The 17,646-nt window shown below is 40.0% G+C and overlaps 2 protein-coding genes across 3 annotated transcripts in view; both read right to left on the bottom strand.

Annotated features, from left to right (window-relative positions):
* Window positions 1-17,646, bottom strand: part of LOC137465558 (splicing regulatory glutamine/lysine-rich protein 1-like) — a 448,710-nt gene that overhangs the window by 58,177 nt on the left and 372,887 nt on the right. The gene's annotated exons all lie outside the window — the stretch shown is intronic.
* LOC137465562 (mothers against decapentaplegic homolog 2-like) overlaps window positions 1-17,646 on the bottom strand; it is a 118,941-nt gene that overhangs the window by 50,383 nt on the left and 50,912 nt on the right. The window contains exons 3-6 of one of the 2 annotated variants that reach the window (XM_068177647.1): window positions 6,677-6,766; window positions 5,349-5,542; window positions 4,719-4,853; window positions 1,631-1,705 (exon numbers count right to left, since the gene is read on the bottom strand). In XM_068177647.1, the coding sequence (XP_068033748.1) occupies window positions 1,631-1,705; window positions 4,719-4,853; window positions 5,349-5,542; window positions 6,677-6,766 (494 nt within the window). The remainder of the gene's footprint in view (window positions 1-1,630; window positions 1,706-4,718; window positions 4,854-5,348; window positions 5,543-6,676; window positions 6,767-17,646) is intronic. The other variant, XM_068177648.1, reaches the window with a different exon arrangement.

Raw genomic sequence — 17,646 nt, 5'->3', positions numbered from 1 at the left:
GATTGTTTCAGAGCAAATGACTCTCATTATTTCAGATAAGTAGGAATAACCATTATCTAGATATAGTTTTACATTGACATTCTTCAGAATAAGAAACCTCAGAAATACTAACACCACTTTTCCAGCATATCACACACTTATTGTGAATTAAGACTGCATTTAATTTTCCAGACTCATGGGACCCTACTCCTCCTCATAAACCTAATTAACATCTTAGTGTTGTATTTGGCAGAGCTTTCACTTCATGCTTGTCACAGAATCATAGAATGGTTTGGATTGGAAGGGACCTTCAAGATCATCTAGTTCCAATCCCCTTGCCATGGGCAGGGACACCTTCCACTAGACCAGGTTACTTAAAGCCCCATCCAACCTGGCCTTGAACACTTCCAGGGATGGGGCAGACACAGCTTTTCTGGACAACCTGTGCAAGTACCTCACCACCTTCACAGGAAAGAATTTCTTCCCAATATCCCATCTAACCCTACTCTCTATCAGTCTGAAGCCATTCCCCCTTGTCCTATCACTCCATGCCCTTGTCCAAAGTCCCTCTCCAGCTCTCCTGTAGCCCCTTTAGGTACTGGAAGGTGCCCTAAGGTCTCCCTGGAGCCTTCTCTTCTCCAGGCTGGACAACCCCAACTCTCTCAGCCTGTCTTCATAAGAGAGGTGCTTCAGCCCAGTGAGAAGGTAGTGACTTCTTCCCAAATTCAGTGGAAAAAAAACTAAGAAAAAGTGGACGAGACAAGCAAGATATTGCTCCTATTCTCAATGGAGAGTGTTTATCTCTAGAACAACAACCTGGATTTCCTCATTTGAGATTATTCTTTCCTGGAAGAAGGAAGGAAAAAATTTAGAAAAACATGAACTCTCCAACACAATTTGTGCACTTGTAGACAAAATACAATGAGGCTTTGCACAAAATCATTCCTAGAATGATTGCTGATATCAGGCTTTTTAAATTAAGGTAGCCATTATCACATAGTGGGAAAATATTGCAGCTCTTTTGGAAACTGGTGCAGTTAATTCCAAGTGAAAAATATTGCTAACATTAGCTAACCAAATATATTCAAGTCTGCCAGCAGATAGCAGGATGTTCTTATCCAGCACATTAACTGTTCTTTGACAGTCTAAAGCCAACCACATTATCTAGAAACTCTTTCATACAAAGGCACAGATGCTTCATATTTCTACTACTCTTTCCATAGACCCTTCTATATAAGAATTGTTTTGAAACATGGCAGAAGTGATAAGGTGCCAGAGGTAAGAGACAGGTTCTCAAAATTCAGAGTCTGTAACTTGTTTAGGCCAACAGACACATTGCTTCAATGAACCTGTTTCCAGAGGGTAAAGTTGGGGATGTTTAAAACAAATCAGCTATTAAAATCTGATGAAGACTTAATTAGACCTGTATGTTTTTATTACAAAACAAATGTAACGTACTTAATATGGCACAAAATGTTTTAAAAGCATTCCCCTAACAAAATATTAATTTGTTCACTAAAGACTGAAAGTGATATTTTAAGCAGAAAACACCAGGTTGTACAGAGGAAAACTGCCATAATCTTTTAGGCTGAATTCATGCTGCTATGCAGAGGGATCACAGCTAGTGATCCCAAGTTTTGAAAGTAGTTACCTGTATCCATGCTTTGGTTCAACTGCTGGTCATTTGTTTCTCCATCTTCACTGATATATCCTGGAGGTGGTGTTTCTGTCAAAAAAAAACACAAAAAAACCAGCAAAACACCTAATGGTTCAATGACTGAAGAAATTTGTACGATTTAGCATTTGGAGTTTTTGTAATAAAGTCCTCATGAGCTCCATTCAATACTTAAATACTTTATTAGAATGTCATTTTGCCATCCATTTCTCCTTCCAGCAGGTCTTCAAACACATTACCTGCCTTAACTGTCTATGCAAAATGTATAATCTATTTTATGCCAGTCAACTGTTCAAATGTGTTATATAATTAACAGATAATACTTGTCTTTTCCATTTAAGACAAGATACTTTCACTAGAATAAGTAACAGTTTTGTAATTGTGATCAACAGCTTTCACATTTAGTAGAATTCCAAATGAAAAAAAACCCACATCTGGTGACTTGCACCAAAAAAAAATATCATGTGAGCTGTCTTAACGTACTATAATGTACTATAACCATGAGATCAGATACCCTCCCATGCCTTATAGATTTGAAGGTTACTTTTCAGTTCAATTCCCAAATCCATTTTCCTTCATTATCTAAAAAATTCACTCAATAATAACCATATTATTTAACTAGTTACACTGCAAAAGCTCTATTATCATTATAACTTCCAAGCTCTATTAAAACAATCATCTGTTCTTTTAACTAGCTTTCTTTAAAGATGGAGTTTCAGTAACCAAAGCAAACTCAGAAACAAGTTTGAAGCATTCTGATACTAGAAACTTTGCCTAATTCAGCAGAATTATCTTCAAAACCCAGAAGAGTATGCATGTTCCTTTTCTCCATTCAAAAGGTACTTTGTAATCCAGATAAGTTAACCAATTGCCTTTCAGGAAATAATTTTCTTTGAACTGGGCAAATGTCTTTTCCTATATGGAGTCGGACTTCGATGATCCTTGTGGGTACCTTCCAACTCAGGATATTCTATGATTCTATATATTATAGGCAAAACCTGGATTGCTTTAGCGAAAGTGTTTGAAGCTAACTATGTCTACAATTGCCTTAGAATTGCCTCTGAGACATCTGAGGGATTAAGTACATTTAATTACATTATTATCAAATAGCAGAAATTTAAAGCTTTTTGCCTAAGAATTAAAATCAAATTATATCAAATATCATGTCTGAGATTTACAGCCATATATTAAGGTCAGAAGGAAGTCAGTGACAGGAAACTAGATTAAGTCAGTTGATTAAAAAAAATTAACCAAAAGAATTATCATTGGTTCACTGTAAAACTAGTGAGCTAAATATAGATGTGACAAAATTCAAACGAGAATTTAAAAGGACAATTAAAGGAAATCTTCACTATCAAGAATTATGATAACAAAAATCATACTAATTTTGAACATTTTTATTGAATTCATTGTGATAAAGTGGACACCACCTTTCTCTAAATTATTCATTACAGTTAAGGCCACAGCCATGGTAAAAGGTCAATAACCATTTCCAATCCAACCCACGCCTCCTGTTTCCAGTTGTTAATCTAGAGTCTTTGGCACAGATTATTTTCCATAACTAATCTCTGAATAGATTTCCTCCACGTAGTAGTATTAATTGAACATACAGCCCCAACAGGCATCCTGCACCTTCACGACTGCCATCTGCCCAGTTGTAAGTGAAACCAACCTCTCTGTAGACCATGTACTGAGACAGTATTGTGGTGCAAAGCTACCACGGTCTTAGTTTGGCCTACTGCTAAAGAAAATGGTTCTCTGAAGCAGGCTGTCAAGATACACAAGACTTATCAGAACCTAGCTAAGTGTTGAAGATTAAGTCAGCAAGGTCAAATAAAGTAAGATGCCATGAATACAACAGGAGGGTGTCAGTGACAAAGGAGGCAAGGTGTGGTTAGCTGCATAAACATTTGAAAATCATGTGAATACCCACAATCACCTTGAACAAACTCCCTGCAAATAACTACCTAGCTACTTTAGCTCATTTCCATAGCACTGGATTTGAAAATGGTAGCTTTCCAGTAAGTTGTTAGGAAATGGTACCAAAAGCCCTCAGACTGAGTCAAAAAAGGCATACATCAGTTAGGAAAGCAGCACCAATTTCTATCCCCTTAAATTGCTCTTTAAAGATCTGTTGTCCCTAGGTGGCCCAGATTAAACAGATGAGAACAAATTTATTGCATTTTTTAATGCCATTTCAATTCTTGGATACATTTAAAGAAAACACAAGCAATGACCTGCTTAAGACACATTGATAGAATTTCTATACTGCACATATTTGAGTTTCAAGTAATTTTATTCTTCAAGAGAGTCTAGATCTGAATTTTCAGCTTGTTCATAACATAGCTGCATTAAACATTTATGAGAAAACTTCAGCTTTACTTGGTTTTACACTCCAGGCAACTTTCTGAAGGGATAGGAAACACAAAGTTGGGGCAAGAAACAAAGTTCACTGATTTTATGTTTCAGTAATAGTACCAGGTTTCGGGTGCACTGTAGCAGGTTAGTCTTGGGGTAGGGAAGGGTCAAAGAAGAGAAAGAAGGAATTCTTTGATTTCAATAGTTAGGTTGCTCTTTCATACTAAAAAGACAAAACTGTGCACACAATAGTAACAAACACACAAAGCAGACCTTGATCAATTGTGAACTACAGATCAAAACACTAAGTCACTGATTTGCAACTTAAAAGTTTCTCCACAAACTACATGTGGTGAGATTGAGTAGTAAACTGCTGCTCAATCTCCAATACACAGCATTTGGCAACCCCTATATGCTTGTAAAACAGATTGAAAGCATAATACAAAGGTCTATTTTTCACTCATTAGCATTCTGAATCTTAAATAAGCTACTGAAACCAAGTAAGCAATATAGCTTCACACAGGATTGTGTTCTGCAAACAGCAATGTTCAGGTATTTCCATTGGAACTAATACACAAAATCAACTAGATCTAACTTATTGGTACATCTTGCAATGAATTTGATCACTTAGGAGCATAAAATTACCATCTTTGTTTCAGCGGCACAATGTCAAACATACTGTTTACAGTGAAAGATAAGAAAATACCTGGTATGTAGTTGCTCTGTGGTTCAATTCCAGCTGGAAAATTAGTGTTTTCAGGAATAGAATGGGTATAGTCATCGAGAGGCGGAAGTTCTGTTAGAATCTCAGTGTGCCGTGGCACTAGTACAGGAGGCAAGACTGGAAAAGCAAAATTCGAAGCATTGGTAAGACCCATTAAAATGCACGCTTCTGTGAGCTAAAAGGAAAAAACATCTATCTAGACCATCTAACAATTTATTCAGATGTTTTGAAATTTTCTGAATCTCAGTACTGCTAGTATTACGATTGTACTGCTAGTAGTAGAAACAGATTCCTGAAGTGCCTCTTGAGTAAGACTATTCCACATTAGCAAAGGTGAATTATCTCTGTTCTCCTTTTAAGTCTGGGTCATATTTAGCCATCTGGAAACCACTAGTGGTCCTGGAAATGTTTATCGGCGTAAAGGTATCTCCACATTCATAAAGATTTTTCAGTAATTTTACTATTAAAAACTATCAGGGGTGGTTTTCTCAAAAGCTGTATCTCTAAGAATCTTGTACTTTTGGCAAGAGAAATAATTTTTCTCTTTTTCACTTATAACATGCTGATCAAGTACGTACAGATGCTATACAAAGTCAGAAGTAGTCTTCCTACCTGGTGTCTCCACCCTCTGGTAGTGGTAAGGGTTTACACATACTTCATCCTTTTTAAGATTAAAAGCATATTCACAGTTTTCAATTGCTTTAAGTTCATGGTGACTGTGAAGATCTGGCCAGCGCCACAAACGACAGTAAATAACATGTGGCAATCCTTTACGATGAGATACCTGTAGACGGCCATCGAGAGATCTGGAGGGAAAAGATGTTAAAAAGTTTTTACAGACTGCATGCTCTTAGCCACTTAAGCAAGAGTGTACACACATGGGATGGGTAGTTTATTCATTCTCAGAATTCAGTGGATTGATACTGCTAGTGACATTTATACTGTTGTTGAAAGGCTTCAAATGTGATAAAAATGATCATATCAGTAGTCTCTTAACTTGTATTTGAATTGCTCTAATCAAGTGGCAGTTAAATTCAGAATTCATTAAAAGCCACTTTACCTCCAACCAAGTATTTAGGATGATCGCTTCATATATTTTTTTAAATGCAGAAGAGAGTTGTTAAAAAAAATCACACACTTAATGGTCCCTTCCACTACTAAACCTCAAAGCTTTGCTGTGGCATAGATGCTTTATGGCTTTAAGTTTAAGAATTCCGAGAGGACTGTAAATAAGCCTATAAGCAGTCAGCTGCCCAAGTGATCCACATGGCAGTATAACTGCAATGCAAAACATGAATTCACATCTTTTAAGGACTGTACAGTTTATCTTCTTGACTTCGTCTGCCTTACTACCAGCTGAAATAATTTTGCTAGTTTTAAGACAGACTGCATATGCTTACACAAATGCAGATGTTTATGATTGTTATGGGATGGGAGACAAACCTCAATACACAAATAAAGTAATGTGACATGAAAAAATAAAGACCCTGTTTAGAGTTTGCCTGCCATTAACTACTGAAGAATTTACAAACAATTCTTTAGTAGCTCATATCTGAGACAATTAGCAAGATTTAACTGAAAGCTTGTGACATACAAAGCAGTTTAAATACTTTGTAAGATTAGGCCTAAAGAATCAAGCTTCCCAACGTTGTTAATATAAATACCAAATTATATTAGACCTTGCATTTAACAAGTCTTCCCATTCTTTCAATAGCACTGTCATGAAAAATCAATATCGCAGAATTAGAATTTCATTGGTCAAAACATCAGCTGATAACACTTGGATTTCTACACTGGCAAGCAAATATCTTAAAATGCTGTACCATGAGAGGCCTAGGAAGTATTTTAGTCTGTTTTACAGCTAAAGCATCCCATTACAGACCCTCCAAAGCCAATCCCTCCCACAAGATTTCTATGATGCAAGAGGGCAGAATATTCACCTGGTTTGTTCAGAGAAGCTGTAAAGGCCTGTTGTATCCCACTGATCTATCGTGTTTGGTGTACTCAGTCCCCAAATTTCAGAACAAGTGCTGTGCATAATAAATTGAAAACAAAAACAAAAAATTGATATGAATATGGAACATGGTTATTCAAAACACTATGGTGTCAAACATGGAAAAACATACAGAATACTTCCTTTCACATAGAAGATAGAGCATTGTTAGACTTGCATTTAGACTGACATCTCATGCTGTATTTTCTATATGAAGGAGGCTATCAAAATGGAACAAGTGATTCAAGGTAAATGATAAATGTTTTTAAAAGTTGAACAAGTTCTCCACTTTTAAGTAGTCAGTACAGTTGCAACATTACTTAAAATAGGCTAAACTTCTTCAGCCTAGCTCTTAAAAAATTCAGTTTTAAAGGGTAGTTTCTGGGATTGTTTCTTGGGGGTTTTTTGTTTTTAAACATAAGCTTCCCTAAGACTCCAAACAAATGCCATGTATATCTGAAACTGAACATCACAACCTAACTTTCAGATACCACCACTTAAGCACTAATCTCATTCTCCATGCACATACTAATTTGCTGCTTTCCCCAAAAGACGAAAATTCAGACTTTAAAGAAAAGCACATCGTAGCTAATACTTCTCACTGTTTTCTGTACTCTTCTTGATTAAAGAACTAAATATTCTTTTCCACAGTATACAAAACACAGAATGCTTAACACAGTTTTACAGTATAGCATTTTAGGATTCAACTACAGGATAACAAACCTTTAATTGCTAAATCAAGAAGGAGGAAAAGAGAGACAACTAATTTTTTGCCAAACTGGTTCAAGGACAAGATCACAACAGCAAAGAAAAGAAACCGTCAGTCAGAGGCACAAACTAAAAGCAGCATCAGATTTAAAACAAGCAAGAAAACAGCATGGGTTTGTAAACAGAAAGCAGATTCAGAAGCATAAATCCAGCTCAGCTCTATCACAGACTTGCTCTGTGATCACTAAAAATGGACAGTTTATTTTTATATGTGACATACAACTAGACTTCACACCTCAGAAATTATGAGAATTTGGTTCACAAGCAACTTACATCTCTATTTCCTAATTATAGAGCCTGAAGTTTGACTGTCTGCTACAGTCCCTTTAAAATAAATAGCCTCTGAAAAGTTGCAACAGAAAGAAAATAATCCAAGTTCACCAAACTCCTGGTTTTAAATATATGTGTGTGATTTAAACTACTAAACTTAGCTGATGCAGTCACAAGTTTGGATTGAGTGCTTAAGGGAAGAGAAGTGAAGTAGGTATTTTTATTTCCCCTCCCTACACAAGGAAAATTCAGTAGTGTTATGAAACAAGAAGACATAAACATAAGTGTGGGCTACTGATGAAGGGAATTAATGGTTCTTGTCCCCTTCTTGCCTGTCCCAAACACCTCAGTTTTAGTGCCATTCCAGGGAGGCTGAAATGTTCATGCAATTGAGCAGCAACCCAAATCAATCAACTGGCTATCTGACCACAGAACATACATGGCAGAAAATTTAACTTTTGAGAGTTACTTTTCATCGAGATCACTTCTATTCACTGTAGAGCTACACGAGCACTACAAATCAGGAATAAGACTATAATTGTGGACAGCAACCTACATTTATCACAAATAAAATTGTTACATAAAATATGGCCTTTGACATTTTACTGATTACGGACACAAGTAAAATCTTGTAGGAGAGAACATTTGTCTAGTAGAGAGCAGCAGAGTGTCAGACAAGAAGGCCCATTCTCTGATTTAGGTCCAGCTCTTCAAAAGAGACAACTCTCCTGAACAAGTTACATCTATCTCAGACCCAGGCAGCATCACAGATCTCTAGAAAGTGGGCAAAGAGGGTGACAGGGCTCACCCCCAGATTGGGGTGACCCCAAAAGATGGAAAAGTCTCTCCTCCAACCCGTGCCTTCAAAGAAAGACTCAGTAGTCTTCGGTCATTCGGTCTCAAGGTAGTTTATTGTGTGTTATCTAAAAGATTTTCTTCCTGAACTGCTGCGGTCCATTCAGCAGGTCAGACAAAGGCACACTGACCTCCCAGGGGGCTGGTGCCATCTTTTATATCATCCATTATGTATTAAATGTTCATAGTTTTTCCCCAATGCCTATCACCTATATTGAACAGTGACTTTCTACTCTAAACCAATCTGTGAGTGCCAACATCACCATGAACATGGAGGTTAGGAAGGAGAAAGAAGGAGGACAGGGCACACCCAAATCCCTCCATCTTAGAACTTCTGACCCCCATGTACAAAACTTAAACCCATCTGTACGAGGCCTAAAACCCCCCTGTACAGCACTCAAAGATTCTTTCTTTCACTTTGTGACTACTTCTACTATAATATCTAAACTTTTGTGATTTCTTGTTCTTCCTGCAAGGTTGGTAAATTGTTCCACGGGTCAGATTCAAACCCACAGGGGATTCCGGCTGCATGCCAGGGTCTCAAATGCTTCTGACTTGGGCCTGGAACATCCAAGAGTGTCCGAGGGACATTCTGGGTTCCGACAAGAGGGATCCTGAGCATCACTATATCAGCAGAGCATACCGCCTCTCTTTTTCACATTCCTAAGATGTCTCTAGGATGGTAGACTGCCAGAAGCTGCGTAATGATTGAAATAGTTGCCCTGAAGACACATAAGGCGCCTGTGGGATGCCAGGGAGCATTCCAACACTGTAATGTGTCCTTAAATATTCACCACTGCTGCTTGTAAGGCAGACCATCATATACATTAAATCAGAAGAACAATCAGCAGACACAAAGCCTGCTGCATATTAATTGACACAGTCAGCTCATTACCTTTGAGCAATGGATCCTTTATACAAAGCAGTGCTCCAAAGCCGACACTGTTACAGATTACACATTCCCAAAATTGTGGGGTGCATCACTGGTGAAAGCATGGCATGCCACACATTTGCTGGACAAGACTTAAGATAGCACATGCAAAATAAAATTTCACAGTTCCTGACAAACCATGATGAATAGGAACAGCATTTTATATTGCTAACCTCTTCTCTCTATAAATATTCAAACTATCAAAGCCAACAGCATATTTCATAACCTACAGAAAGACAAACGGTATCCTGAAGTGACTGCAACAGTCATAGGTTACAATGAAGCTCAGGACAACATGGAGGGAAGGCAGGCCAGGAGGTACATAAAAAGTGAACAGTTAGAAGTTAGAGCAAAACTGCTCTAGCATACAGCAGCTTACATGACATGCTATCTTCCAGAATGCGTCTGCTTGGAGTTAGGATTATTAGAAATCTTTTACTGGTTCATCTACATTATGAGTATACTCAACTCCAATAATCCACAATCAAACACAGAAGAGCCTGCAGGAAATCAACCCATACGATCAATAAAGCTAGCTCAAAATAGCTTTTACTGTTCACTGGAAGAAACATCTGAGGAAATAGAGTGGTCTCTCCACTCTCCTGCTCACATAAAAGATCCATTACCTGAGATGCAAGACTGTGTCCCCACTACATCACCCAGACAGTAAACAAGGCCTCTTAATATTCACACACATACACAATCAGAATGAAATTCCTCACAATCCTAAAAAGCATACTTCATGCACAGCACTTCCATGAAAGACTACAATATGTTCATTCATATGCAAGCAATAGCCTGACAGAGGGCAGACACAACTATTCATCCCAGAAAGGTGGAGCTGGAAAGGTGACTGCATTCTGAAAGATGTTTAAACAACCACTGTAAACAACCACTAAAACCCTCTGAAAGGGAAACAGGAGTACAGAATTACTGTCCCAAAATAAATAGGATGCATTCTCTCCTAAACCTACCATTCTGAAGCATCCAAAACCCCTTGTGAAGAGTCCTTTCTATTCCTTATTCCATAAAGAATTTAGGAGAATCAAGGATTAACATCTGTACTCATAAGTTAAGTCTTGTCTGGAAATATTCCCATGCCCTGGAATGTGATCATTTATGCTAGAAAGCAGCTAGGACATTCCCCAGCACTGGGCCATGACAATTACTGTTCTTCCACACAATTCCCAGGTTTGTGAAGGGCACATCATCAGAACCACTTCAAAGATATTTACATATGAAGTACCAGAAACTCTATACAGAAGTTGCTAAATATAATTTTCTTCTTCTTCAGTCTCAGAAAGCAGAACTGTAAAGGAGCTTAAAAGGCACCAAGTTCAGTTGACAGCCTCCTCTTTACCTGAAGTGGTAGCACTAGAGAAATGGCAAATAAAACCTGAAATACAAATAGCATCACACTGGTCAAAGCCCACATTATACAGAAATCATTACAGAATGGTCTTGGATATTCAACTTGCTTATTTGTGAAATATTACACTGAGCCACTAACATTTCTACTGAATCTTTCATATCTTTTAGAATCTACAGCCACTAAGAAGTTTGCCAAGTCCACATTCAAGGCAATCATCTCCATTTGGTTTTTTTCCTGCATCCTATAATCACAAGCATTTCTTCCGTTTAATCTGTCTACCCCTACATTTTCTGAGGCATTTGTAGTGCTGGAGCTGTGACTAAAACAAAAAAATAATTTTAGTAAACCATGACAGTACCCCATTTATTTGTTTTAAAGTAGGAGATGAAACTTTTCAAATTCTAGAATTGTTATGCAAAATCTTCCCTATAGATGTGAGCCTGACATTTGTTTTTACTCACATTTTCACTGAAAGACTAAACAAGAAAAATGCAACAAAAAATATGATCAGGTTTTCACTTGAACTGGAGAAGTTACTTAGCACAGGGATACAAACCCCTTTATACCAGCCTAACATTTACAGGACTTGCTACCTTGACTTACTAACTTTGTCAGGGGGGTAGAAAAGAGGTGCAGAATTTACTTTGAGAGCTACACCAAGCTATCAAAACAAGAGTTAGAGCAGTAAGAAATGACCACTAGATTTATAGAATCCCATTTTCTCACAACAAATGGGCAAATGCCAATGCATTAACGTTGCTCCTGGCTGCTTGTGGAAAATTTGCCTGAGAAAACAGGTTGAAGTCTGAAACACGGGACCTCTTATATAAAATCGGGAACTGGACAGGACAAATGCAGATCCAAACCAATGTGGTTAATCATACGTTCTCCTTTATTGTTTATAAGATGACAGTTTATATACACTTCTAGATAGTTTACAATCGTGAGCACACTCTCATTGGCAAGCAAACATTGTTTGTCTTTGTCTTAAGGTGGTTTCACACTGCAGATTTATACTAATTCACACCCAGAAAGCCCATTACACTGTGCTTACACCTTAACATAATTTCTAATTGCGCCACAGACTAAATTTCTAACTGCGTCATAGGCTTCAAGGCCTCACCGAGGCCCGTATCTGAGGCCTAGGCTGGGGTAGCTCAACCTTCACTCTAAATATAAATCGTGTCCTCTCTCTCTCAGAAATTCTGCTACAGAAGTCTGCAGATTGAAGATCTGTACCTTGTATACTAATTAGTTTTTGTTTGTGTGGTTGAGGGTTTTTGTGGGGTTTTTTTTTGTTCATCACTGGTGAAGCTCCTGTGAAGACACTGTCCCATTACACTCCACTGATACTAACTTTGAGAAAAGGATCAATGAATTGATGGATGAAAGAACAGAATCCTTCCTCTCATACCAGTTATCTTCTTTCTGATACACCTAAGGTTCAAGAACAGCTGGGAGGGAAACATACCACACCTTTGGAACTAGTTCGGAGAGGGTCTCAAAGACAACAGTAATAGGAAAGCCTGATTTGACAAGCTTAGGTATAATATAGATGAAACAAAGCTATTAAAAAAGTTCATTGGCTTACATACAATATTGTATTCAGCACAGACAGTTCTTACCAAGTCTGCCAAATTCCACCTTGGACTTCTGGCAGGCAGTCTTTGACCTGTTTAGGACATTTATTGACAGAGTACTTGGGGAGTCAGTCCTGAAGGGCAAAGGTGTTCAGGAAAGCTAGATGTGCTTTAAAAAAGAATTGTTAAATATTCATGTGTAGAAAGACAAGTTGCTGGGGAAAGACCAGCCTGGTTAAACAGAAAATTTAGGCTGGAACTTAGGGGGAAAAAAAAGAATCTATTGTCTCTGGAAGGAGAGACAGATAACTTGGAAGGACTATAAGGATGTCATGAGGGACATATATAGGGAGAAGATGAGAAGGACGAAAGCCCAACTAGAACTTGATTTGGCCACTGCAGTTAAAAACAAAAAAAAGTTTCTATAAATACATTTGCAGCAAAAGGAGGGTCAAGGAGTCTCCATTTATTGAATGCAGAGGGTAGTGTAGTGTCAGGGTATGAAGAAAAGGTAGAGGTATTTGATGCCTTCTTTGCCTCAGTCTTTAATATAAAGACAAGTTGTCCGCAGGATAACCAGCTCCCTGAGCTGGAAGGTAGGGACTGGGAGCTAGGTGAAACCCCCATAACCCAGGAGGGGATAGTTAGTGACATGCTATGCCAATTAGATACCCACAGGTCTATAGGCCCAGAGGGGATCCACCCCAGAGTAATGAGGAAACTGGCAAAAGAACTTGCCAAACCACTCTCAATCATATACCAGCAGTCCTGGTTAACCAGAGAAGTTCCAGCTAATTGGAAATTAGTAAACGTAATGCCCACCTACAAGAAGGGTTGGAGGGATGATCCGGGGAACTACAGGCCTGTCAGCCTTACTTTGGTGCCAGGCAAGGTTATGGAAGAGATGATCCTGAGTGCCACTACATGGCACATGCAGGGCAATGAGTGGATCAGGCCCTGGCCAACATGGATTTACAAAAGGAAGGTCCTGCTTGACCAACCTGATCTCTTTTGTCCCGGGTAACCCAAAATGTTATTGTATTCCATATCTATCTGTGCCAAAAATTGTTACTGTCTCTTTAAGACCCTGCAATGCAACATGCCCGGGGCTTTTAAAAGTTGGAGCATGCAGGGAGCCCTGTCTTTCTTGTCATTTTGGCTCTCTCTCTCTCTTTCGCCTTGTAGCTCTTGCCCAAGGCAGAGGCTCCCTTTTGTGGTTTATTTTCTGTTTCTCTCTGGCCTCTGGAGGGGATTGTTTCAGGCAGGTTTCTGGACTCACAAAAGTAGCAACTCAAGAAGCTGCATTTCATGGTCAAAAACTGTTTGAGAGTAAAATTTGCAACACCTGTCAGCAGTGCGAAGTCTAAGCCGGTCTGGGTTTGGGCTGCCGTGCATCAGTGCCTGAGAGTCCATTTTCTTCCCCCCCCCCCCCCCCCCCCCATGAAAGTGGGGATCCAAGACAGCAATGCCACCACTGGCAAAGTCCAGTGGGTGGCAGGCAGCAGCAAGCAGTAGCACTGATCCTCACAAACATCAGCAATTCCCATCTGCCACTAAACTGCTTCATAAGCTCCTACCTTCCTGTTTTTTTTCTTCCAGGGGCAAGGGTGTGCCAAGCGGGGTTAGTCTGCTGTCTCCCTTTTGTCTCACAGACCACACAGGCACCTGAAGAGCATGCCATCTTGGAGGGAGGGCTACCACTGTCTTTTCCCTTTGTCTCTCTACACACGTGGCGAGCACTCTCTTGGGGAAGGAGACACTTCGCCATTTTGGGTTTCTCTATTCACAGGGAGTCTGTGGGATTTCAGCAACTTTGTAACTAGTGTCTATAACTTATTTTTTGCCTGTTGCTGTTTCATTTTTTAGTAAACTTATTTTTTCACTTATATCTACTTGTATTAGTTTCTTCTTATTGGTGGGAAGGGATTCATTAAAACTAAAGAGGTAACTCATTTGCGTCCACCTTAATTTGTCCTAAACCAAGACACCTTCTATGACAAAGTGACCCACTTGGTAGATGAGGGAAAGGCTGTGGATGTAGTCTATCTAGAGTTCAGTAAAGCATCTGACACCATTTCCCACAGCACCCTCTTAGAAAAACTGGCTGCTTGTGGCTTGCATGGGTGGACTCTTAGATGGGTAAAAAACTAGATGGATGGACAGGCCCAGAAAGTTATGGTATATGGAGCTAAATCCAGTTGGTGGCTCGTCACTAGCTGTGTTCCCCAGGGCTCAGTTTTGGGGCTGGCCCTGTTTAACATCTTTGTTGATGATCTGGATAAAGGGGTCAAGTGAATCCTCAGTAAATTTGCAGACAATACCAAGTTGGGTGGGAATGCTGATCTACTCAAGGGTAGGGAGGCTGTGCAGAGACATCTGGATAGACTCAATCAATGGGCTGAGGACAACTGCATGAGGTTCAATAAGGCAAAGTGCTGGGTCCTGCACTTGAGTCACAGGAACCCCATGCAGTGCTACAGGCTGGAAGAAGAGTGGCTTGAGAGCTGTTTGGCAAAAACTGACCAGGGGGTGCTGGTTGGCACTTGGCTCAATATGAACCAGCAGTGTGGCCAAGAAGGCCAATGACATCCTGGCCTGTATTAGAAATAGTGTAAGCATCAAGACTAGGGCAGCGATCATCCCCCTGTACTCGGCACTGGTGAGGCCGCACCTTGATTACTGCGTTCAGTTTTGGGCCCCTCACTTCAAAAAGGACATTGAGGTGCTGGAGCATGTCCAGAGAAGGGCAACAAGGCTCATGAAGGGTCTAGAAAACATGTCTTATGAGGAATGGCTGAAGGAGCTGGGGTTGTTTAGTCTAGAGAAGAGGAGGCTCAGGGGGACCTCATCTCTCTCTACAATTATGTGAAAGGAGGTTGTAGTGAGGTGGGGGCCAGTCTCTTCTGCCATACCTGCAGTGAGAGGACCAGAGGAAACGGCCTTAAGCTGAGACAGGGGAGATTCAAATTAGATATTAGAAAAAAAAATTCACTCTTAGGGTGGTCAGGCATTGGAATAGATTGCCCACGGAAGTGGAAGAGTCACCATCACTGGAGGTGTTCAAGAGGCATCTAGATCTGGCACTGGGAGATATAGCTTAGGGGTTATATAGATGGTGCTGGGTGGTGTATAGACTTAAAAGGTACAGTTGCCCATCTCAAACACTGTCAAGGCCACAGAAAGAACTTGCCAAAAGCCACAGGAACAGGAACTTGAGATAAGCACAGAAGGGAGGAATTTGTGACAGGAAGGTGCTAATTCCAGGCTGGGAAGAGGTGAGATCTGGCTAGCACATGCTGGTTAATGCATCTGGACAGAAAATGCAACCATGGCAAACTGTGGTAATGTCAAGACTCTCAGTTCAGTTGAAGAGATTCTCCCAGGCTTCAGGCCTGGGAAACTTAGAGAGAAAGAATGAAAACAATTATTATCTCTCTTTCTGTTCATGTTGTTTATAGATATGATTCTGCAGTGTGCTATTCATAGTTCACCAATAGTGTGAAAGGTTTTTACTTTGAGACAAATCAGGTTTCACCTTAGCAAGTCAGATTTATATAAGGACTTGCTACTTCTTAATAAACGCTTTCTCTTTTTTGCCTTCTGATCGTTGGAGTAATTCCATCCCGTCCCTGACTCAACAGCGTCATGGTAAAGGAAGCAACTGCTCATACACATACCACCCCAAGTTTTAGGAATGCCATTGTGATCACCCCATAGATACCCAAAACTTGGACTGTGTAAAGTTGGTACCCCCAGAAGAATGACTCTGGGACCCCCACAACAAAGTCCAGGGTGAAGGAGAACTCAGAGGATGCTGTTAGATCCACAGATGGTGACTGTCTTCTGCTCTCTCCTCTTTTCTCTCCCTCTTTCTACTTCCACTTTTCTCTCTCTCTCTTGACGCATCCCTCTCTTGACGCATTCCTCTTTGTCTCTTTTTCTCTCTCTCCTCCTTTCTCTCTCCTCCCTTCTCTCCCATTCCCTCTCTTCTCCTTTCTCCCTCTCTCTCCTCCTTTCTCTCTCACTCCCTTCTCTCTCCCTCACTCCCTTCTCTCTCCCCCTTTCTCTCTGTCCCGTCTCTCTGTTAGTCCTTTCTCTCTCCCCCTTTCTTTCTCTCTCATGAAAGATCTTTTGTTGCTCAAGGCCCCACTTGAAGAGGTTCTTCTTTCAGGTTATTTGATAGAGGGGGATCAGAAGCAGGCTATAAACCTAGAACATGCATTCTCCAGAACTCCACAAGGCCTAGAAAAGCTTGTGTTTCCTTCTTGTTAGCTGGTGGGAAAAGTTGCAATTTTGTTAACCACCTCTGTAGGCACATGACAGCGTCCACCCTGCCATTTTATTCCCAAGGTCCCTTGGCCTTCTTTTTCTTTTTGGCAAACTCAGTTTTCCAAAGAATCTGAATTATTTTCTTCCCTTTCTAAAGCACTTCTTCTGCCTTATTGCCCCATACAATGTCATTATCAATATATTGTAGATGTTCAGGGGCATCACATTTTTCCAGTTTAATTTGGATCAGTCCATGACAAATAGTAGAGCTGTGCTTCCACCCTTGGGTGTGCGGTGGGGCTGGCGTGGGCTCCATGGCCAAGGTGCATGGGGGTTGGAAGTTGACTCTGCAGGGGCAGCGGGACCTGCATCTCATAACCAGGCAAGTTGCCACCGGCAGCAAGAACCACCGAGGGAGCCAAAAAATCATCCTCCAGATCTCTTACTCCTGAAGCCTGCAAGACTTTAGAGACAATTACCAATGCTCTGCAAAATAGACAAGCACATCGCTATGTTCCAGATAAACCTTTTTTCCTTGCAGTTTTAGGAGAAACGCTGAGACTGTATGGCCTCATTTTCCAATGGGACTCCTCTCAAAAAGATCCTTTGTTAATAATCGAATGGATTTTTCTTTCTTACAGGCCACCAAAGACAATCTTCACATCTTCAGAGATGATATCTCGGATTATTATCAATGGCAGAGCTAGGCTTCTTTCTATAGCAGGTCGTGAATTTGCAATCATCTATTTACCTAGGATTAAAATCTACTTTGAATGGGCAATGCAAAAGTCAGAAGAATTGTTGTATGCCTTGTTAGATTTTCCAGGTGTTTGCTCCATTCATTATCCAGCACACAAATTGATCAAAGCTAA

This window comes from Anomalospiza imberbis, assembly GCF_031753505.1.
Source record: "Anomalospiza imberbis isolate Cuckoo-Finch-1a 21T00152 chromosome W unlocalized genomic scaffold, ASM3175350v1 scaffold_31, whole genome shotgun sequence".
Lineage (NCBI taxonomy): Eukaryota > Metazoa > Chordata > Aves > Passeriformes > Viduidae > Anomalospiza > Anomalospiza imberbis.
Note: the sequence above shows the minus strand (reverse complement) of the source record. Positions and strands in the feature narration are given on the sequence as shown.